The sequence below is a fragment of the Mustela nivalis genome (genome assembly GCF_964662115.1).
Source record: "Mustela nivalis genome assembly, chromosome: 1".
Classification (NCBI taxonomy): domain Eukaryota; kingdom Metazoa; phylum Chordata; class Mammalia; order Carnivora; family Mustelidae; genus Mustela; species Mustela nivalis.
Window position 1 is genome coordinate 69,052,549 of NC_139020.1, and position 24,615 is coordinate 69,077,163.

Here is a 24,615-nt window from a genome sequence, read left to right on the forward strand (position 1 = left end):
ATGTCAACTATAATTTAATAAAAAGAAAATCATAAATTTGAATGTGGATAGGAAGTAGATGATACCAGTTTATTATGGAAAATTTACAGGTTTGATAATGACTTTATGATTACGTAAGAACAATGCCCTTAATTATAGAGATGTATACCAAAATACACGTGGATAAAATGACAATGTCTGAGATTTGCTTTCACATATTACTACCTACCACCTCTGAAAATAAATGTAAAGTTTTATATAAATGTGTTTTATATAAGCAAAATTACCACATTACATATATTATGCTCCCAACTCTAACCAAGCAATCACAAATGAATTTAGCTTTCCAAGGGAATATTTTACTCACCGAGTATACAGATTCATGGAAATCCACTATTGCTACCAGGAAAACAGACAAAAATGTACATGTCTCACTTGCTGAGTATAAAATAGCAGCCTCATCTTAGTATAGGATAAAAATAACAATGTATTGATAATAATAATAAAAATAAAATTATCTCATTTAATACTTAAAAAGAACCTTTAAAATAAGTTCTTACTTTATATCCTTATTTTATAGGATTCTTATTTATTCTTATTTTATAGATGGAGGAACTGAGGTTCCAATAGGTCAGACAGAATATAGATTTAAACACAGGCCTTTCCCCCTCCATGGTCAGTGTTCTTGATCAATACTCAATGACTATTTTATTTACTTAGTAAATATATACTATGCTCCATGTAAAACTAGACAGGATTTTTGTATTTTGAGATCTGTAGATGCTTTCTTAGATCTAGTCATTAAATATTGTTTAATGTTGGTGATGATAAAGATAAAGAAATGTGGATTGCCTGCCTGGCTCGGTTGGTTGAGTGTGCAACTCTTGATCTCAGGGTTGTAAGTTTGAGCCCAATGTTGGGTATAGACATTACTTAAAAACAAACTCTAGAAAAAAAAAAAAAGAAATGGATCCTATTAAGTACTATATATATTTTGACTTGTTTAACTGGAGAGTTGAATAATAATTTACATTAACTGGATTTTTAAATTCTAAACTTAATGAGAAAAATTATAAACTGTACTTTCCCAATGGGCTACACAAGTAGTCACTATTTACTTCTTTGAGGTAAATATTTATTTCTGATATTCAGTCTATCCAATTTAGGACCATTAAATGTGTCAACATGCCTTGAAACAGGGGTAACATAATATAAATGTCAAGTTTCTTGGATTTCTGACAAGCTCTATAAAACAGAACAGTAATGGGCATTAAAAAAACAACTCAGACTGTCAGACTTTAAGAACTAGTGATTTATGTTTCTACTAACGAAAAAAACACAGTTGAGACATTTGGACAGGAACTTATTTAATCTGTTTCTCTCAAGTCAGAGGTTGCAGTATTTATAGTTTTGAATGGCACATACATGATATTTAAATCATACAGAGTGTTAATCTTCTTACTCCTTGCCTTGTTTCTAAAGCATGGGTGAAGCTAGATTATAGGTTATTATGTGTTGGAGCAGAAAAACAAGACTAGAAAAAGAGACATTAGAAATAAAACTTCAGACATATTAGTTCAAAATCCTAGAAATAAAGTGCCTCTTTTCACCAAAATGCCATAATCTGTGCAATGCATTGTATTTGTGCTTAATTTTTCTACTAGATTTAAAGTTATTGTTTTTTTATTAAGAATCATATTTTTATGTGTAATCTTAAAAAGCTGAGTTCATTGAAATAGTGTTGAGAATGTTGGTGGCCAGGGGCTGGAAGTGGGGAGAATTGGTAGGTTTTGGTCAAAGAATAACCATTTCCAACTATAAGATTAGGAAGTTTCAGATCTAAGATACAGCATGTTAATAGAATTAACAAAACTGTAATATATACTTGAAAGTTGTTAAAAGAGTAGATCATGAATGTTGCTACCACCACCACCAAACATATACATGCACACACAAACATACACCCATGGGTAATTACGTGAGGGGATAGAGAGGCTAACTATATTGCGATATTCATTTTACAATATATATGGGTATCAAACCATCACACTGTATACCTTAAGTGTATATATGTTATATGTCAATAATAATAAAAGTGGAAAAATAGGATATTTTTTTGACTTACAACCATTCCATATCTATATTGCTCTATAGTAATTCTGTCTGACAAAAATATAATGTAAACCACATAGATAACTTAAAATTTTCTAGGAACCACATTATAAAGGTAAAAATAAATGGGTAAAATTAATTTTAATAGTATATTTTCTTTAACTCAATGTTAAATGAATCTCATAATTTCAAAATGTAATCAATATAAAAATTATCAATGAGATACTATACTTTTATTCATAATAAGTCTTTGAATCTAGGACGTATTTTGTACTTATAGCCCTTGAATTTGGACTAGCCACGTTTCAAGTGGTCATATGTGGCTTGTAGCCATCATATTGGACACAACAATTTTTAAGTAAGCCTTATCTGAAATTACCTAAAACAGGACAACCTGAAATTAATTTTGTTGGAAAAAAATAGGACAGGTCTACTAAGTAAGAATTATTTTCTAGTTTAAAATACTGGACTAATACTTCTGGAGTTCAAAATAGCACAGCTGTATTTCAGTCTCAAATGCAGCTGCATCATATAAAATGAAGACATTTTAATCTAAATAAGAAACAGAGAAATTGATGAAGTGTGAAAATGCACAGCCCAAATGTGCTTGAATGAGTAGCTTCCTGCAGACCTTGAAAGAAGTCTCAGCCCTGTAAATACCAGGATGAGTTTCTGGCATCTTCTGAGTGATTAATACTTAATGTAATGTGCTGTTTTTCCTTTTCCTAAGGAAAGATCCTATTTTGAACATCTTCCAACCTAAACAACAACAACAAAACCCCAAAAAAACAACAACAAAAAACTTCACACTATTATAAATGCTTCTGCAAGTCTACAATCTATGGCTTGGGAGTCTGGAAAATTTTAAGCCACTGTCCAACTTGTAAACCAGAAGAAAGAAACATGGCTGCAGAGCCAGGCAAGAAGAAAGACACATATTTTTGTTTTAGTTGACTATATCCTTTTTGGAGGATAGAAACCAGTATTGCCACTCACTTGGAAGTTCAGCCATGTGCTGAGAGTTCCACCCTCATTTTGAGTCACTGTCCCCCCTGGGATCATGAGACTCCTCATCTCTGAGCATGATCTGGAATACTCAAATCCTTCACATTCTATTTGAGAAGAGACCGCCTTTCAAGCTTTATACATTACTCTAGCAGTTTCTCCTACAAATATATTAATTCATTAATTTAGTAAGTATTTATTTAAAACCTATTGTTCTAGGTACTAAAAATAGAAGAGTAGAAAATGGGGTGAAAACAGAAGAAAAAGCTACTTCTTCACAAGGGACAAAAAATAAGGAAATAAATAGTAGATCAATAGTGATTAATGCTGCGCAAGAATGTAAGGCAAAGAAGCGGGATGGGAAGCATCATGATTTGTGGGTTACTGTGCTGAAACAGAGATGGGATACAATTTTTGATAGGATGGTTAGGGAGGGTCTCATCGAGGCAACATTTGGGCAAAGACCTGAAGAAAGCAAGAAGGGAGAGACAACAAATGTAAATGTGCTGAGACAGCAACAATACTGATATGTTGAGGAACAGCACATGGGTACATGGGACTCCAGAGTGTCCTTATACACCTTAACAACCTCTCTCTCTATCTTGCCCATCCTATATATAAAGGGACATTTCAGACTTAGTAATAAAAATCACTATCTTGAATGGTCAAATTTACCAAACTAAGACCCAAGTCAATGATGAAGGGACAAGAAGATAGTAAGAAGTTAGAGGGTTCCCTTATGGGCTTTGGTCATTTGTAAATTGAGAGGTAGTAACTAAAGCATCACTTCCAGTTGTTGCCATATTATCTTTTCCCTCCCCACCCCATCCTCCTACTTTCCCTTATCTAAACACACCTAAAGAGATGAGTTCCCACATTGATCAAGCCCTCTAAGTACTTCTCCCCCAACCCTGCTGTTTACTCTACACGATCTCTTTGGGGGCTAGGCCTTTAATCATCCACTTTCTGTTAAGTACTGCTGATTCCCTTTACATCATCAGCAGGATTTTTATCATTGAGTAAAAGAGGAATAAAATCAATCAAATAATAGTCAAATCATCATACCTGGAGAAAAAGTGAAAATTGGCCATGGAGAGTCAGAAACATACAGGAAGAATTAGATTTAATTTTAAATATGTGTCTATGAAAGAAAAATATGAATAGTTAAAAACACCTGGCTAAGATTTAGCTAAGGCTAAATGGGAAATAATTAATTTAAAGAAGGCCAAGAAAAGTCAGACCTGGAGAGCATAGGCTCTCTTTCATAAATTAGTGAGTCACAATAATTTAGGCAATAAATGAATAATTGTAGGGTAAGATTAACTAGGTGTTTTAAGGTTGTTGAAGATCTTAAATTGCACCAATTTAGCAGAGTTGGTTCAGCGTGTTTTAATATAACAATTAGCTCACAGTAAAAGAAGAAAGCTTAAGTATTCCTGTTCATGTGTGGGTCTCTGCTATGTAAGATCCTCTCTAACATTTGATGAATCAGGGTTAGAACACAAGAATGCTTGGGACTGGGCTGGGCTGGGGATGGGGTGGGCTTTGGGTTGATTTTTAACTTTCTTTAATACAAAAGCTTGTTTTAAAATGAAAACCAATCTTACAGAAATAAAATACAGGGAATGTTAAAACTGGAAAGGGCTCTAGTTGAAACTTTTCATTTTACAGATGAAAAGTCAGTTTCTTCATCTGTAAAATGAAGGGGTTGGGAGAAATGAAATCAAATATCTTCCACTTCCAAGAACACATAAAATCTAGAAAGGCTAAATGGTATCCAAAGTTGCACAGCTGGTGCCAGACTTGGAAAATAGATTTGGTTCCCAGAATTCTCTTTATGGCTGTGAGTCAATTCTGTGTTTTGAAAAGTTTAGTCAACTCAATTGTTTGACACAATGCAGATAAATATCCATCTTACCAAGTTGGATTTATTTTTCTATTTCAATCAGTTTTCCTGTGTCATATAAACATAACCTCAGGGATATCACCAGCCACAGAAGGAGAAAAGCTTTAACATGATACAATTGTGCTTGGAGCTGGCTGAATCACTCAATAGAAGGCAACAGACTTGGCCTTTGGCATTGGGACCAGGAACAATGGATGCAATGCTTTTTGACATGCTGATTGTGCAAAGGTAACACAAAATGGGACTTGACCATTAAAGGCAAAATGTCCATATATGGGCAGAAAAGAACAACCTCAACTAGAATTCACTGATGGGTTGAAAATATATCATCTTGAGTTCATGCTTCCCGAGGCTACCAAGGAACTTCTACATTTCCCTTGGGCTGTGAGAGTGAAGCATGAGCTCTTTCGGCAATGATCTGGTGGCTGAGCTGTCTCTAACCCTGAAGATGGAACAGTCTGTCCCTCTACACTAGGACTCTGCTCCTCTAATTTAGACCACAAATTCCTAATCTGACACTACTTTTATTCCATCTTCTTCTAGGAAACAAGTCAACATCATGCATTAAAAAAATATTTTCCTCCCTCATACCATAAACAAAATAAAACGGACATTTGGAAAAATATTTGTAACTTATATTACAGACAAAAGGTTAATATCGCTAATATGTTAAAGGCTTCTAAAACTTGAAAAATAAAAATTAACAACCCTATTCAAGCAAAGCCATCTTATAAATGGTTCATTTCCAGGGAAAAAATGTGTATGTCCCTTAAACATATGAAAAAATATTTAGCCTTATTCATAATAAGAGAAAGACTAAGTCAAACCAGAGGGAGACACAAATCCTCACCTACTGTAGAAATAAAAATCCAAAACTGTGACAGAATTCTGCATTGAAAAATTTGTGAAGAATAGGTACTGTCATATGTTGCTAGTGTGAATGCAAAATGGTGCAAACTTTATGGAGAGAAATTTGGCATCTAGGAAAAATATATTTACCTTTTAACTTGTTTCTACAAATCTATTCCAAAGAAGCATTGGAAAAATGTGGAAAGGTGTTTATTTTAGTATAATTAGTTGCAACACCAGTCATAATTGCAAAGGAAAAAAATAAGAGAGATCTTTGCATATTGCTATTGAGTACTCTCTAAAATACTGTTAAGAAGAGTAAGTTGAAGAACCATTTGTATAGTACCATATAGTAGGGTATGTGTGTTTGTGTATTAGATTAAAAATAGAAGGGTAAATGAAAGACCAATCAAAATGGCTGGAATGTTAGGGTAGAGGGGATAAGGAATAGAAGTTAGATGTCGCTTGTTCTGGTTCTATGGTTTTCATTTTGGAATTCTATAGCTCTTTACTTTTAAAACAAAAGTTAAAAACAAAATGATATAAATGAACATTATCGTATATTCACAAGATAGAACCCACAGAGGAATGATTTCAAGAGCTCTTCAAACAGTAATTTTTAACTGTTTATCCCTAGTCGGATATAACCAAAGGTTAAAAAGAACCACAAGGAAACCTTAAGAAATTTTCAATAATCATAATTTTAAATAATATGCATAGCATAATTTTGAAAATATTTATTTTAAGGAAGTAAGAAATTATTTATGTAATAATAAGAAGAAAATTAAGCATAAGAAATAATAAAATAAAAACTTTAGGCAGTTAACTAAAGTTTCTGTAATCCTAAATTTGAACTGAAAATATTAACATAAATTTGTGATATTATTTCTCCTTCAAAACAAATAAAAATATCTAGAAACAATGACCAATCCAATAGCAATGAAAACCCCTAGTTCCCAAATTTTGGTCTCTAATTAATTATCCCTCTTAGAAGTGGCTGGTTCCAAGTCAGGGTATGGGAAACACCCAAAATAAGGTTGGAACATATAGTCCTACCCAAAGAAAAGAATCTATGAAAGACCATTGGGGTCATGACAAAAGAATATAGGAGAAACTTGAAGAAGCTCTCAGTTGTCAAGTTGGAGTATTTTGAACATCAAAAAGGATAATGATAATAGGAGGAGTCAAGATGGCAGAGAAGTAGCAGGCTGAGACTACTTCAGCTAGCAGGAGATCAGCTAGATAACTTATCTAAAGATTGCAAACACCTACAAATCCTTCGGCAGATCGAAGAGAAGAAGAACAGCAATTCTGGAAATAGAAAAACAACCACTTTCTGAAAAGTAGGACTGGCGGAGAAGTGAATCCAAAGTGACGGGAAGATAGACCCCAGGGGGAGGGGCCGGCTCCCAGCAAGCCCCGGAGCAACGGAGCACAAAATTGGGACTTTTAAAAGTCTGTTCCGCTGAGGGACATCGCTCCAGAGGCTAAACCGGGGCGAAGCCCACGTGGGGTCAGCGTGGCCTCAGGTCCAGCAGGGTCAAAGAAGGATCGGGGGTGTCTGAGTGTTGCAGAGCTTGCGGGTATTGGAACGGGAAAGCCAGCTACAAGACAGAGCCGACAGTGAGCTCACAGCTTGGGGTTACCTTGAACCAGTCGCAGGCTCGGTGAGCTCAGAGCGCGGCCGGAGGTCAGGCAGACGGGAGTAACTGGGCACTGTTCTCTGAGGGCACACTGAGGAGTGGGGCCCCAGGCTCTCAGCTTCTCCGGGCCGGAGACCAGGAGGCCACCATTTGTATTCCCATCCTCCAGAAATCTATGGAAAGCACTCAGGGAACAAAAGCTCCTGAAAGCAAACCCAAGGGGATTACTCAGCCCCTGGTAAGGGTGGTGCAATTCCGCCTGGGGCAAAGACACTTGAGAATCACTACACCACGCCCCTCCCCCAGAAGATCAACAAGAAATCGAGCCAAGACCAAGTTCACCTACCAAGGAGTGCGGTTTCAATACCAAGGAGAGCAGTAGAATTCCAGAGGAGGAGAAAGCAAAGCACGGAACTCATGGCTTTCTCCCTGTGATTTTTTTAGTCTTGCAGTTAATTTAATTTTTTTTCTTTTTCATTTTTTTTCTCTTCTTCTGCTAAAATTTTTTTTAACTTTTACCCTTTTCTTTTTTTTAACATTTTTAACTAGTTTATCTAATATATATATATTTTCTATTTTATATTTTTCTTTGTTTTCTTTTTTAAAATTCTTTTCTTTACTTTCTTTTTTCTTTTTTCTTTCTTTTTTTTTCTTTCTTTCTTTTTGAACCTCTTTTTATCCCCTTTCTCCTCCCTCATGATTTGGGATCTCTTCTGATTTGGTTAAAGCATATGTTCCTAGGGTTGTTGCCACCCTTTTAGTATTTTCCTTGCTCCTTCATATACTCTTATCTGGACAAAATGACAACGCGGAAAAATTCACCACAAAAAAAGAACAAGAGGCAGTACCAAAGGCTAGGGACGTAATCAATACAGACATTGGTACTATGTCAGATCTAGAGTTCAGAATGTCAATTCTCAAGGTTCTAGCCGGGCTCGAAAAAGGCATGGAAGATATTAGAGAAACCCTCTTGGGAGATATAAAAGCCCTTTCTGGAGGGATAAAAGAACTAAAATCTAACCAAGTTGAAATAAAAAAAGCTATTAATGAGGTGCAATAAAAAATGGAGGCTCTCACTGCTAGGATAAATGAGGCAGAAGAAAGAATTAGTGATATAGAAGACCAAATGACAGAGAATAAAGAAGCTGAGCAAAAGAGGGACAAACAGCTACTGGACCACGAGGGGAGAATTCGAGAGATAAGTGACACCATAAGACGAAACAACATTAGAATAATTGGGATTCCAGAAGAAGAAGAAAGAGAGAGGGGAGCAGAAGGTATACTGGAGAGAATTACTGGGGAGAATTTCCCCAATATGGCAAAGGGAACAAGCATCAAAATTCAGGAGGTTCAGAGAACACCCCTCAAAATCAATAAGAATAGGCCCACACCCCGTCACCTAATAGTAAAATTTACAAGTCTCAGTGACAAAGAGAAAATCCTGAAAGCAGCCCTGGAAAAGAAGTCTGTAACATACAATGGTAAAAATATTAGATTGGCAGCTGACTTATCCACAGAGACCTGGCAGGCCAGAAAGAGCTGGCATGATATTTTCAGAGCACTAAACGAGAAAAACATGCAGCCAAGAATACTATATCCAGCTAGGCTATCATTGAAAATAGAAGGAGAGATTAAAAGCTTCCAGGACAAACAAAAACTGAAAGAATTTGCAAACACCAAACCAGCTCTACAGGAAATATTGAAAGGGATCCTCTAAGCAAAGAGAGAGCCTACAAGTGGTAGATCAGAAAGGAACAGAGACCATATACAGTAACAGTCACCTTACAGGCAATACAATGGCACTAAATTCATATCTCTCAATAGTTACCCTGAATATTAATGGGCTAAATGCCCCTGTTAAAAGACACAGGGTATCAGAATAGATAAAAAAACAAAACCCATCTATATGTTGCCTCCAAGAAACTCACTTTAAGCCCGAAGACACCTCCAGATTTAAAGTAAGGGGGTGGAAAAGAATTTACCATGCTAATGGACATCAGAAGAAAGCAGGAGTGGCAATCCTTATATCAGATCAATTAGATTTTAAGCCAAAGACTATAATAAGAGATGAGGAAGGACACTATATCATACTCAAAGGGTCTGCCCAACAAGAAGATTTAACAATTTTAAATATCTATGCCCCCAACGTGGGAGCAGCCAACTATATAAACCAATTAATAACAAAATCAAAGAAACACATCAACAATAATACAATAATAGTAGGGGACTTTAACACTCCCCTCACTGAAATGGACAGATCATCCAAGCAAAAGATCAGCAAGGAAATAAAGGCCTTAAACGACACACTGGACCAGATGGACACCACAGATATATTCAGAACATTTCATCCCAAAGCAACAGAATACACATTCTTCTCTAGTGCACATGGAACATTCTCCAGAATAGATCACATCCTCGGTCTTAAATCAGGACTCAACCGGTATCAAAAGATTGAGATCATTCCCTGCATATTTTCAGACCATAATGCTCTGAAGCTAGAACTCAACCACAAGATGAAGTTTGGAAAGAACCCAAATACATGGAGACTAAACAGCATCCTTCTAAAGAATGAATGGGTCAACCGGGAAATTAAAGAAGAATTGAAAAAAATCATGGAAACAAATGATAATGAAAACACAACAGTTCAAAATCTGTGGGACACAACAAAGGCAGTCCTGAGAGGAAAATATATAGCAGTACAAGCCTTCCTCAAGAAACAAGAAAGGTCTCAGGTACACAAACTAACCCTACACCTAAAGGAGCTGGAGAAAGAACAAGAAAGAAACCCTAAGCCCAGCAGGAGAAGAGAAATCATAAAGATCAGAGCAGAAATCAATGAAATAGAAACCAAAAAAACAATAGAGCAAATCAACGAAACCAGGAGCTGGTTCTTTGAAAGAATTTATAAAATTGATAAACCCCTGGCCAGACTTATCAAAAAGAAAAGAGAAAGGACCCAAATAAATAAAATCATGAATGAAAGAGGAGAGATCACAACTAACACCAAAGAAATACAAACTATTATAAGAACATACTATGAGCAATTCTACGCCAACAAATTTGACAATCTGGAAGAAATGGATGCATTCTTAGAAACATATAAACTACCACAACTGAACCAGGAAGAAATACAAAGCCTGAACAGACCCATAACCAGTAAGGAGATTGAAACAGTCATTAAAAATCTCCAAACAAACAAAAGCCCAGGGCCAGATGGCTTCCCGGGGGAATTCTACCAAACATTGAAAGAAGAAGTAATTCCTATTCTCCTGAAACTGTTCCAAAAAATAGAAATGGAAGGAAAACTTCCAAACTCATTTTATGAGGCCAGCATCACCTTGATCCCCAAAGCAGACAAGGATCCCATCAAAAAAGAGAGCTATAGACCAATATCCTTGATGAACACAGATGCGAAAATACTCAACAAAATACTAGCCAATAGGATTCAACAGTACATTAAAAGGATTATTCACCACGACCAAGTGGGATTTATTCCAGGGCTGCAAGGTTGGTTCAACATCTGCAAATCAATCAATGTGATACAACACATCAATAAAAGAAAGAACAAGAACCATATGATACTCTCAATAGATGCTGAAAAAGCATTTGACAAAGTACAGCATCCCTTCCTGATCAAAACTCTTCAAAGTGTAGGGATAGAGGGCACATACCTCAATATCATCAAAGCCATCTATGAAAAACCCACCGCAAATATCATTCTCAATGGAGAAAAACTGAAAGCTTATCCGCTAAGGTCAGGAACACGGCAGGGATGTCCATTATCACCACTGCTATTCAACATAGTACTAGAAGTCCTAGCCTCAGCAATCAGACAACAAAAGGAAATTAAAGGCATCCAAATCAGCAAAGAAGAAGTCAAATTATCACTCTTCACAGATGATATGATACTATATGTGGAAAACCCAAAAGACTCCACTCCAAAACTGCTATAACTTGTACGGGAATTCAGTAAAGTGTCAGGATATAAAATCAATGCACAGAAATCAGTTGCATTTCTCTACACCAACAACAAGACAGAAGAAAGAGAAATTAAGGAGTCCATCCCATTTACAATTGCATCCAAAACCATAAGATACCTAGGAATAAACCTAACCAAAGAGGCACAGAATCTATACTCAGAAAACTATAAAATACTCATGAAAGAAATTGAGGAAGACAGAAAGAAATGGAAAAATGTTCCATGCTCCTGGGTTGGAAGAATAAATATTGTGAAAATGTCTATGCTACCTAAAGCAATCTACACATTTAATGCAATTCCTATCAAAGTACCATCCATCTTTTTCAAAGAAATGGAACAAATAATTCTAAAATTTATATGGAACCAGAAAAGGCCTCGAATAGCCAAAGGGATATTGAAAAAGAAAGCCAAAGTTGATGGCATCACAATTCCGGACTTCAAGCTCTGTTACAAAGCTGTCATCATCAAGACAGTATGGTACTGGCACAAAAACAGACACATAGATCAATGGAACAGAATAGAGAGTCCAGAAATAGACCCTCAACTCTATGGTCAACTAATCTTCAACAAAGCAGGAAAGAATGTCCAGTGGAAAAAAGACAGCCTCTTCAATGAATGGTGTTGGGAAAATTGGACATCCACATGCAGAAAAATGAAATTGGACCATTTCCTTACACCACACACAAAAATAGACTCAAAATGGATGAAGGACCTCAATGTGAGAAAGGAATCCATCAAAATCCTTGAGGAGAACACAGGCAGCAACCTCTTCGACCTCAGCCGCAGCAACATCTTCCTAGGAACATCGCCAAAGGCAAGGGAAGCAAGGGCAAAAATGAACTATTGGGATTTCATCAAGATCAAAAGCTTTTGCACAGCAAAGGAAACAGTTAACAAAATCAAAAGACAACTGACAGAATGGGAGAAGATATTTGCAAACGACATATCAGATAAAGGACTAGTGTCCAAAATCTATAAAGAACTTAGCAAACTCTACACCCAAAGAACAAATAATCCAATCAAGAAATGGGCAGAGGACATGAACAGACATTTCTGGAAAGAAGACATCCAGATGGCCAACAGACACATGAAAAAGTGCTCCATATCACTGGGCATCAGGGAAATACAAATTAAAACCACAGTGAGATATCACCTCACACCACTCAGAATGGCGAAAATCAACATGTCAGGAAATGACAGATGTTGGCGAGGATGCGGAGAAAGGGGAACCCTCCTACATGGTTGGTGGGAATGCAAGCTGGTGCAACCACTCTGGAAAACAGCATGGAGATTCCTCAAAATGTTGAAAATAGAACTGCCCTATGACCCAGCAATTGCACTATTGGGTATTTACCCTAAAGATACAAATGTAGTGATCCAAAAGGGCACGTGCACCCGAATGTTTATAGCAGCAATGTCCACAATAGCCAAACTATGGAAAGAACCTAGATATCCATTAACAGATGAATGGATAAAGAAGAGGTGGTATATATACACAATGGAATACTATGCAGCCATCAAAAGAAATGAAATCTTGCCATTTGCGACAACATGGATGGAACTAGAGTGTATCATGCTTAGCGAAATAAGTCAAGCAGAGAAAGACAACTATCATATGATCTCCCTGATAACAGGAAGTGGTGATGCAGCATGGGGGCTTAAGTAGATTGGAGAAGAATCCATGAAACAAGATGGGATTGGGAGGGAGACAAACCATAAGTGACTCTTAATCTCACAAAACAAACTGAGGGTTGTTGGGGGTAGGGGGGTTGGGAGAAGGGGGATGGGGATGTGGACATTGTGGGGAGGGTATGTGCTTTGGTGAGTGCTGTGAAGTATGTAAACCTGGTGATTCACAGACCTGTACCCCTGGGGATAAAAATATTGTTTCTAAAATTATAAAATTAAAAAAAAAAAGGATAATGATAGCAGTAGCTCCAAACATATCAACCATGTTAAAATCCATGTGTTGAAATAATACTTTAAAAAAGAAATCTCTTTGATCATATGTAGAGAATGCTAAGGAAACAATTCATTATTTTGAAAATTAGTAAATAAAGGGAAAGAATCACTCATTTATCCTGCTGTTTTGTTCAAATGATATCATGGGGTACTTAAAAGTTAATCTGGAAGGATGCCTGGGTGGCTCAGTGGGTTGGGCCTCTGCTTTTGGCTCAGGTCATGATCTCAGAGTCCTGGGATCAAGCCCCGCATCCGGTTCTCTGCTCTGTGGGGAGCCTGCTTCCCCCCTCTCTCTGCCTGCCTCTCTGTCTACTTGTGATCTCCCACTCTGTCAAAAAAATAAATAAATAATCTTTAAAAGTTCATCTGGAAAGCTGCTTATTTATAGGAGAAAACTAGCTAATAAATACAAAAATTAGGATAGGATTAGCATATCACTAACTTGTAACCCCTAATTAATACTGGACTAACTAAGCAGTAACCATCAATACATACTAAAATCTTTAGCTAAAATGGGGAATTCTAAAAGGTAATGCTTCCCAAACTTTGATGTGCATATGAATGACTTTAGAATATTGTTCAATTCTAGAATCCAATTTGGTAGCTCTGGGATTGAGCCTGAGAGTCTACATTTACAACAAGCGAACACATGGTGCCAATACCACTCGTCAGAGGGTTATTCTAAGAGAGACAAAACAGCTCTTAAAAATTCTTAGAATGACCCAGTATTATCCTCCTACCCTTGGTGTTCTCCTGTTGCACACGGACAATTTCATAGAACAACATCAGACAAGGTCACTCTGTGACCATGAGGGATCAAAACAAAAACTGGGGTGTCTGGGCGGCTCAGTCAGTTAACCATCTAGCTCTTGATTTTGGCTCAGGTCATGATCTCAGGGTCAGGAGATTGAGCCCAGAGTTGGGCTCACACGCTAGGTGTGGAAACTGCTTAAGATTCTTTCTCTCCCTCTGCCTTTGCTCTTTCCCCCCCAAGCATTTCTGTTTCCTGACAGCATCTTATCTAGAGCAAAGCTCCAATTCCTTAAACCCTCTCTAAAATCACCAAATATAAGTCCAAGCCTATAATGAATCCTTTCTAACACTCTCTGAAAGGTTCTATGTTTCCTTTGGTGTGCATTTTCTCTCATTATAACATGTAATAAACACAACTTGTTTAGTTACAGATGTATTCTGGTGGTTTTTGTTGGAGAAACTGCAATAGTGTGGTGAGTAAGGTTGACAGCTGAGTCACTAATTACTATGCGGTGTTTTGCTTTAGAAACTCGCAGCACCACCTATAAAGTAATCTTGCCCAAAAAGATGAACATGAATCTCATTAAGCCTCTAGATTTAACCATCAGTTTTACAAGAAATAAAGCGGTATAGGAGAATATTTTAAGGAGCCATATTCATTTCAGTTATAAGACAAATTGCTTATTTTTTCTCTAAACAAATAACTGACAAAAATAGAAGATGGAGGAGGAACATATAAATTAAAAGAGACTCAATAGTCATATTAATCAATTGTAACATGCAGCCCTCATTTGGTCCTAATTCAAACTATTACACAAACTAACAATGATAATGATAAAATGACATTTGAGGATATTTGAACAGATTACCTCTTTGATAATATTAAGGAACAATTATAAATATTTTTAGGTTTCATAATGGCAATGTTCATTTTTCAAAATATTTACAAATAAAATGATACAATGTCTGAGATTTACTCTAACATAATCCAGTTATGATAAAAGGAAGTGTACAGGGGGTATAGACAAAAATACTGGCCATATTGGTAATTGCTAAAGGGTATACGAAAATTCTTTTTATTATTCTCCCTACTCTTTATGTGTTTGAAAAGCTCCATAGTAAACAATATTTTTTAAGATTTAATTAATTTATTTGAGAGAGAGAAAGCAAGAGAGAAAGAACACAAGCAGGGATAAGGGGTAGTGGGAGTGAGAGAAGCAGAATCCCTTCTGAGCAGGGACCGCAGTGCAGGACTCAAACACAGAACCCTTGAATCATGACCTGAACTAAAGGCAGATGCTTAACTGACTGAACCACCCAGGCACCCATAAACAATCTTTTTGAAAATATTTTTTACCATTTAATTCAACAGATCACTTTTGAAAGAAGACAAGTTGGAGAAAAAAATAAGGCCTATAGCTCAAAATGACTATACATTCTAAAGAAATAAGCTATAATGAATTTTAAAGTCTGAACTTCCCACCACTGAAATTGTTTTCAGATCCATTTTTTGAAAGCTATTAAGATATTCACCTATTTCTTTCCTTTCTTTTTTAAATCTCTAACACATGTGTCAACTGCAAGTGAAGAGGAATATGGAATTATTATGATATAGAATCAGGTGATGGTCTTTAGAGAAACATTTAATTTAAATGTTTGATTCTTAAAAAGAAAAAAACCAAAAAAACAACACCATACTATTTGAACAATTACCTGGATCTGTAGCAGACATCAGTGAACCAAAAAACAAACAGTCAGTGAAATGGAAGTCTCCATTTTTCAACTGGCCGGCATATACCATAGCTTTCACAAAGCCATACATAATTAACCTGTTAAGAGAAAAATAAGATCTTCAAACATTATGCTGAATCCTGTGCAAATCCATGCTATCATAGCTAACATTCTAATGTGTTTCCTGAATAAGCATGATGCACAAATTACTGCCACTCTGCCAATTCACGGTCATGCTAGCTCTCAGTACACTGTATAAATCTCTTGACTATGAAATACATTTTAACCAAATATCCCAATTCATTCACCTGGTAAAAGGTAAAAGAATATTTTATAGCATATTTCAATGAAAATAAATACATCTCAAGGATATAAAAAATAATCTGTCAAATATGGCATAGCAAATTATGGCCACAAATATAGCAGCTGGGTTAACATCTGTAAATGGATTGTTTTTCAGTTTTCATTGTTTTGTGTGGTAGGGATGTCTGAAATGTGTTCAAATTTCAAGTCTGTCACTGCAATGAAGAGGATATTTGTCACACATAGCACACCCAGTCAACAAGTTGCTTTACAATAGATGGGTCTCTACCACTGCTAATGTCAAGATACTTTCATACTGGGTACAGAATCACTGTTAGTAAAGAACTCCTATAACTTCAATATGTTGTTGAAAATGAATCCTGAAAGGTTTATGTTTTGATCTTGCAAGGATAGCTATTCTTTTCATGAGAATATAAAAGGTTTTTAAGCTTACCAAACACAGCATGGAACATAGCTTATCTATCTTGGTCATCATTTGTCACTCTATAGCTTTTAAATTGTATTTATTTATTTAACTGACTGATTGTTGCCAAAATCCTAGTAGAGGAAATACAGAGATTGGTGAACTGGACCATAGTAAAATCACTATTAGTGACTCTGAGAGTCTTTAGAAATTATAGATTCTCAGACCAATAGATGTATGTTTAAAAATATTCACATGCTTTGAAAATAAATTTCTTTAAAAATGTTCTAAGTTGTGAGCATGGCTAAAAAGGCTAGAAAACAGATTAGAAATTATAATGTCAATGAAAATGCAGACAAACCAGATCTGAACTGTGGGGAACTGACTCCTTAGCCCAGGCTTTTAACCCCCACAGAATATTGCCTAGATGAATAGTTCTCTATTTTATATTATATACTGTCCCATATAATATACTCACAGCTATCCTATTAGGTGGTGGTTCTAGGTTGTACAAAGGCACAACAATGGAGTATCGCTAAGAACTTGGAAATAATACTACCCTCTGAGTTGTGATTGTTAAGCCAAAATGGGTTTGAGCAGAGAGGGCCAACATTACTCTGAAGAATGCAAACTATAGTGAGAAGGCTGAATCTTAACGAAGCTGAAGGTATTAACATTTCTGAGAAAGGCTTTGTCATGGGACACAACAATGGTTACTGGAAGAGACAAGTCTAAGAGGTCTCAATCATGGCCGTTTACTCACACTCATGCTGGGAAGGGTATTCTGCCAGTTACTAGGTCATGCAGCCTGTTGACAGGAGCAGGGTAGCTTCATTCAGTATATTTGTTCATTCAACAGACATTTATTATTTAATCCCTACTCTGTTTCAAGCTCTGTGCTAAGTTCTTAAAATACATCAGCGAAGAAAACAAAGATTCCTGCTCTTATGAACCATACATTTTACCAGATAGATAACAATAAAAATTACCATAAATTTGATTTATATCTGTTGATTGTATCATGCTCTGAACTGGAATCTGCAAATGGGATCAACACTGGGACAATCGGGGCAGTTAAAACATTGACGGGAATGCTCTCCGATAGTCATACCTTCAGCCTCTTTGGGTACTAACCTAACTTCGCCACAGCCCTTTCTCATTTGAATTAGCCTTCAAATATTGAGCATCAACAGGCTCCAGAACCAATATAAACTTTATGACCTGTGACTTTATTTCTGAATTTTATACTTATTAATTAATTTTACAGACTGGGAATCTAGGTTTAGAATTAAAATGACTTTTCCCATATTGCACAGAAGCCATTAGATTAGGTGAAAAAAAATATGCATATATACTATCTAGACTTGGGAAGATTATATAGAAACTAGAAGATGGAAATTAAATTAAAGCCTTAATTAAAGTATCAATTTTGAAATATTCTATGGCTTATTAAATGGTTGCCTACAAACTTATGCCAAAAATTAATTCAATATGTACCAAAAGGTGTGTATTCAAATTATATTAGATTTCTCTTGTTTATAAGAGTGAAAAATTCAAAGAAATCTAAATATCCAGTGAATAAATTATAAAACATACATATGCAGACTCATATGCAATTAATACTACTATATATAAGATTTTATATTAGACACAGAAAAGTAAACTGATGAAGCAAATTATAAAGTGGTAACAAATAATAATTTCTAATTTTATAAAAATTGAACAGACTTAGGCATGCATACAAACAGGAAGAGACCAGAGGTATATAATCTAAAATGTTAATAGTGGTTAAATAATGAAATTAAATGTGACTACTTTTCTTTTTGCTTTTCTACATTTTTCCAGCTCTTTTAAAAAATAGTAATAACAAAAAATAAATAACAACATACATTACCAAATGCTATTATGTAACACAATAGATATTTATTGTGTCACTTAATCTTCAAAATTCTATAAATTAGGTTCTATAATTATTCCTTTTTACATATGAGAAAATTAGGACTCAGAGACATTTGATAACTTGACTAAGGTAACATAAATTAGCTTATGAGAGAGCTGGATGCTAAAGCCTACAGCCTTAACCACCAACTCTATAAAGCTTTTGAGTTGCTTTGAAATCAGGAGAAACACACACAAATGTACACACACACACACACACACACACACACACACACGCCTAACCACAATTAGTTTATTTACTTCAAATCAACTCCTGGACATAAAATAACTATAATTCCAATGGCTTACTTGAGATATTACCAAAAATGAAATGAATGTCCAGTTCATTGCAAGCTCAATACCAATAACAATGGTCATCATCATTGGTAATTATAATAATCCAATAATTAGTGTGTCTATACCATGTGCCACACCCTTCTTTATAAATGGTAGCTTTTGTCATTTTATTATTAATGAAAACTAGTTATAACTATGTTAACTGGGAAGCTAAAAAAAGTAAAACCATTAACAATTACCATATTCTCAGAGTGGTACAGTCTATCAGCACTTCACAGAAAGTATTTCAGATGCTCAGGATACAGGGGAGATGTGGTTTGATGGGGATAGGGAATCTGGTGAAGTCCAATGCATGCAATGCTGTGAATATGATGAACCTGAATAAGACATCCTCCAGGGGTTAGTGACAGCCTGGGTCACAGGGATGGGTAGAAGCAGAACTGCTTCATAAAAGGCAGAACTGTTGATAGCATTGATTTTGACAAATATCCACCTGGTCCTATTCTTTGAAAAGCAAACTCCTTGAGCTATGGAGGATACAAAAGTAGAAATTCACAACCTACTCTCAAAGAGTAGAGTATACATGATGGCAGTCATGTCACTGATGCTAAAAGAAAGCACTGGGTAAAACAGAATTTGGGGAAATGCCCAACACAATACTCTACACACTCACTTCATTAAGTGTCTAGATATGTGAACTTATTTTAAATTTCATGAGCTTATTTTACACCATTAAATCTCCAAACCTAAAGACTTGTGAAAAAGTTCCACGTGCCACCCTCTCTCTTTTTTCTTCCTTCCCTATGTACTTCTTAATTTCCACATGTGAGTTAAATCATATAGTATTTGTTTTTCTCTAACTTATTTCACTTAGCATAATAATATATTTTAGCTCCATCCACATCATTGCAAATGGCAAGATATCATTCGTTTTAATAGCTGAATAATATTCCATTGTGTATACACACATGTACACACACCACCTCTTCTATATTCATTCATTAGTCAATAGACATTTGGGCTCTTTCATAATTTGGCTATTGTTGAAAATGTTGCTATAAACATTGGGGTGCCTGTGTCCCTTTGAATCAGTATTTTTTTAAAAGATTTTATTTATTTATTTGACAGAGAGAGAGATCACAAGTAGACAGAGAGGCAGGCAGAGAGAGAGGGGGAAGCAGACTCCCTGCTGTGCAGAGAGCCAGATGCGGGGTTCCATCTCAGGACCCCGAGATCACGACCTGAGCTGAAGGCAGAGGCTTAACCCACTGAGCCACCCAGGTGCCCTTGAATCAGTATTTTTCTAAACTTTGGGTAAATACCTAGTAGTGTAACTGCTAGGTCATAGTAGTTTTATTTTTAATTTTTTGAGGAACCTCCATACTCTTTTCCAGAGTGGTTTCACCAGTTTGCATGTCCACCAAGAGTATAAGAGTATTCCCCATTCTCTGCATCCTCGCCAACATCTGTTGTTTCCTGTGTTGCTAATTTTAGCTACTCGGACTTGTATGAGGGGATATCTCATCATAGTTTTTACTTGTATTTCCCTGATGATGAGTGATGTTGAAGATCTTTTCATGTGTCTGTTAGCTATCTGGATGTCTTCTTTGGAAAAATGTCTACTCATGTCATCTGTCCATTTCTTAACTGGATTATTTGTTTTTGGGTGTTGACTTTGGTAAGTTCTTTATAGATTTTGGATACTAATCCTATATCAGATATGTCATTTGTAAATATTTTCTTCCCATTCCAGGGGTTGAATTTTAGTATTGTTAATTATTTCCTTCATAGAAAGCAGAGGCTTTTCATCTTGATGAAGCCCCAATAGTTCATTTTTGCTTTTTGTTTCCCTTGCCTCCAGAGACATGTCTAGTAAGGTGTTACTACAGCTGATGTGTAAGATGTTACTGCCAGTGTTATCCTCAAGGATTCTGATAATTTCCAATCTCACATTTAGGTCTTTCATCCATTTTAAATTTATTTTCTGTATGGTATAAGAAAGTGGTTCAGTTTCATTTTTTTGCATGTTGCTGTCCAGTTTTCCCAACACCATTTGTTGAAGAGACTATCTTTTTTTCCTTTGGGTATTACTTCTTGCTTTGTGAAAGATTAGTTGACCATGTCATTGAAGGTTGCTGGAGAGGAGGTGGGCAACTGATGGGCTAAATGGGTGTTGGGTATTAAGGAGGGCACTTGTTGTGATGAGCACTGGGTGTTCCATGTAAATGACGAATCACTAAATTCTACTCCCCAAACCTACATAATACCATATGTTAACTAACTAGAATTTAAATAAAAACTTGAAACAAAGAAAAAAGAAGATAAAGACAAACCTAGAAGCCAACTCTCAACTATAGAGAACAAGCTTATGGTTAGCAGAGGAGAGGTGGGTGGGGTCACGGGTTAAATAGGTGATGGGTATGAAAGAGGACACATGGGATAAGCGCAGGATGTTGTATTGGAGTGCTGAATCACCATATTTACACCTGAAACTAATATTAAATTGCATGTTAACTAACTAGAATTAAAAAAAAAAAAGGGAAAAGAGGGTTCCAAAATGTTCAATTGCTTGGATGATTTCTAAGTATGCCATCTTGATCTCTATCAGTATTTTTAAGAAAGAATATACTTACTTCTTTTTTTAAAAAGTAGTCTTTTTTTTTTTTTTTTTTAAAGATTTTATTTATTTATTTGACAGAGAGAAATCACAAGTAGGTAGAGAGGCAGGCAGAGAGAGAGAGAGGAGGAAGCAGGCTCCCTGCCGAGCAGAGAGCCCGATGCGGGACTCGATCCCAGGACCCTGAGATCATGACCTGAGCCGAAGGCAGCGGCTTAACCACTGAGCCACCCAGGCGCCCCTAAAAAGTAGTCTTGATCAAGCAATGAATAGACCTACTAGAAAGGTAGTTTTTTCGAATTGCTAGGGATAAGTTAGGGGAGTTGTCAGTTTGGAGATACAGATGTGTGGGCCAGTCTCTTTAACTGTTGCAAGAGCCACATCCCTGCCTGCGAAATCATGTGAAACAGGCCACTATATGAAGCTCATTCTGCAGTGGGAAAATTGAGAACCAACAGGCTCTGGAAGCAATATGACAGTTATAATGTACATCTAGATTTCCGATTTCTATACCTAAACATTTTCCTTTAGATAAATATCTTTCCCTATGTATTTGTTCATATTTTGTGGATAGTTTATATCTCACATTTTCTTTCTTTCTTTCTCTTTTTTTCTGGAGCATGCATTCAAGAGTAATATCCCACTGGAGAATTCATAAATTCTTTTTTTAAATTTTGAGCTTTATTGACATATAGTTGACATATAACAGTGTATAAGTTCAAGGTATATAATGCCATGATTTAATACATGTATATATTGCAAAATGATTACCAAAAAAAGTTCAATAACATATGTGTCACCTCACAGTTACATTTTTGTGTATGGTGAGCAATTTTAAGATCTACTTTCTCAGCAAGCAACTTTCAAATATTCAAGACAGTATTATCAACTATAGTCATCATGTTGTGCATTACATCCCTAGAACTTATGCATCTTATAACTGGAAGTTTGTACCTTTTCATCATCTTCATTCTCATCTCCTGTCCCACTCCCTACCCCTAACAACCACCAGTCTCTTCTCTGTTTCCATGAGAGAATTAATAATTTCTTAATCCTGGGCTAGATGGGGTTGGGAAGTTCTTTTAGCCGAATTCTTTATTCATTCATTCAAGCGTTCATTAATTTGCTCATTGACTCATTTATGAAACCAAAGATTACCCAAAGATATAATTCCTCCTCTGAGGGAGCTTACATTTTGTTGGGGGGAACCAGACATTTAATAGCTAATTTATAATTAATTATTAGTATTGTGACTAATCCTATGCAGACAAATATAGACTGCACATGTGCCCACTTCTCCAGTTGGGGAATATTAAAGGGGAACTTTATTTTATGGAAGAGATCACAAGTTTGAAATGTTGGCATGCTTCTCCCTCCCCTCCCCGCTTGTGCTCTCTCTCACTATCTCTGTCAGTAACTGTCTCTCTCTCTCTCTCTCTAATAAATAAATAAAATCTTTTTTAAAGGAAGAAAGAAAGAGAGAAAGGGAGGGAGGGAGGAAGGAAGGAAGGGAGGGAAAGCAAGCACTAAGTGTCCTGGAGGAGTCCTGGAAGAAGTGAAGATCAAGTGCACGGAGTTCACAAAGAAGAAACTCTCTTTACCTGGGGTCTCAGGACAGGGTTTGAGAGGAAGGTGGCTTATCTGCTAAACCTGAAATATACATTCAAGTAAGGAAACTGCCAGCAGTGTTTCATCAATACGTGGGATGTCCCAACTAGTGATTTTTTTTTTTTTTTTTTTTTCTAGAATGCAAAACCTTTCCCACTGAGAGTGGTTTGTTCTTCAGTCAGTACGAAATTCAATGGACAAAATGAAACCCTTTCTTTGGCAATCCAGGGAATCATCTGCCATCTGCCACTCACTGTAGAGATGAGGGGAAAAGGCCTTCCTGACTAAGCTGTGACTCCACCCCTGGTTTTCACTTCAGCGCTCAGTACAGGCTGCTCTGCCTCAAGGAGTCTATGAAACCTGAGGCTGTTTTAACTGAAGCAGGTACTCAGATCTCACAATGGTATATGGCCTCCTTGGCCCATTCTACTTTTCCCACCAATTTTAAGACTTTGTCCCTTCTGTTTCACTGAAGGCTGGGGGAAAGAAGAAGATGTAGGAGTCACTTCGGTGGCTTGCGGGCATGTTAAAAGAACCTATCCCAATCCTCTCTTCTTTGAAAGGGTTGGAGGGAGACAGGCTTTAGAGAAAGGGGAAGGTTGCATTCAGTTTTTCTGTCCCTAAGTGGAAAGCATAGGCTGATTAGGTAATGGGATGAGGTAGGAGGAAGGAGAAAAATGGGGGGAAGGTTCATTGACAGGGGCATAAATGCAAGTGTGTTGGGGTTGGGAAATTCTATATTAGGACATTTGGCAACTCAAAAACTTTGTTTGCAACAGTCATCACCAGAACAACAAAATTCCCACAGTTGCCACCCCATGGAAACTTGATTTTTCACAAGTCACCTATCTGGCATTAAGTAGTAGGCTCTCTGGCCCTAAGGCTCTAAGAAGACTGTGATAGGAATAAAAGTAAGAGAAAGACAGAGGGAAAAAAAACTGAACATTTGTACCTGCCCTGTTCCTGGCCCCATATTACTACATTTTATATATTTTTAAATCTACACACACACACACACACACACACACACACACATACCAGTTGGGTAGCCGTGAGGATTCTTATTTTATAAACAAAGAAACCCAAGAAATCATAGAAATGAAATTTAAATACATGTTCCTTTCTACTTTTTACTATTGGACACTAAGTAGAAAATTTAAGATGTCTTTGCCTTGGCTTCACAAATTTAAGAAGCAAATTACTATATTCTTTGTTCCTGGTAGAATGCCTTTGACATATTATGTTGGGACTAGCTCTTTAAGGGTTATGAGTGGCACAGGAGACCTTCCTTTCAGGCATTTAATTAGGCTGTAAAAGGGTATGGAAAGCACCATGCCTTCCACGATTTCTCCTTTAAGTCAGTTCTATATCTGGTTCCTGCGAGCCTGAACTGGCTACCACATTTTTTCAATAATGGAAAGGCAGCAGAGAGGAGGCTGTGACTCAGTATACTGTTCTTTACCCATTACTGGGGTCTAAGACTCTAAGACTGTGGGTCCCTTGGAAGAA

General features: G+C 36.4%; 1 protein-coding gene across 3 annotated transcripts in view; it reads right to left on the minus strand.

Annotated features, from left to right (window-relative positions):
• The window catches only part of SLC9A9 (solute carrier family 9 member A9), a 679,861-nt gene that overhangs the window by 386,128 nt on the left and 269,118 nt on the right, over positions 1 to 24,615 (minus strand). For all 3 annotated transcript variants that reach the window (XM_082713071.1, XM_082713070.1, XM_082713072.1), the window contains one exon: positions 15,902 to 16,017. In XM_082713071.1, coding sequence (XP_082569197.1) covers positions 15,902 to 16,017 — 116 coding nt within the window. The remainder of the gene's footprint in view (positions 1 to 15,901; positions 16,018 to 24,615) is intronic.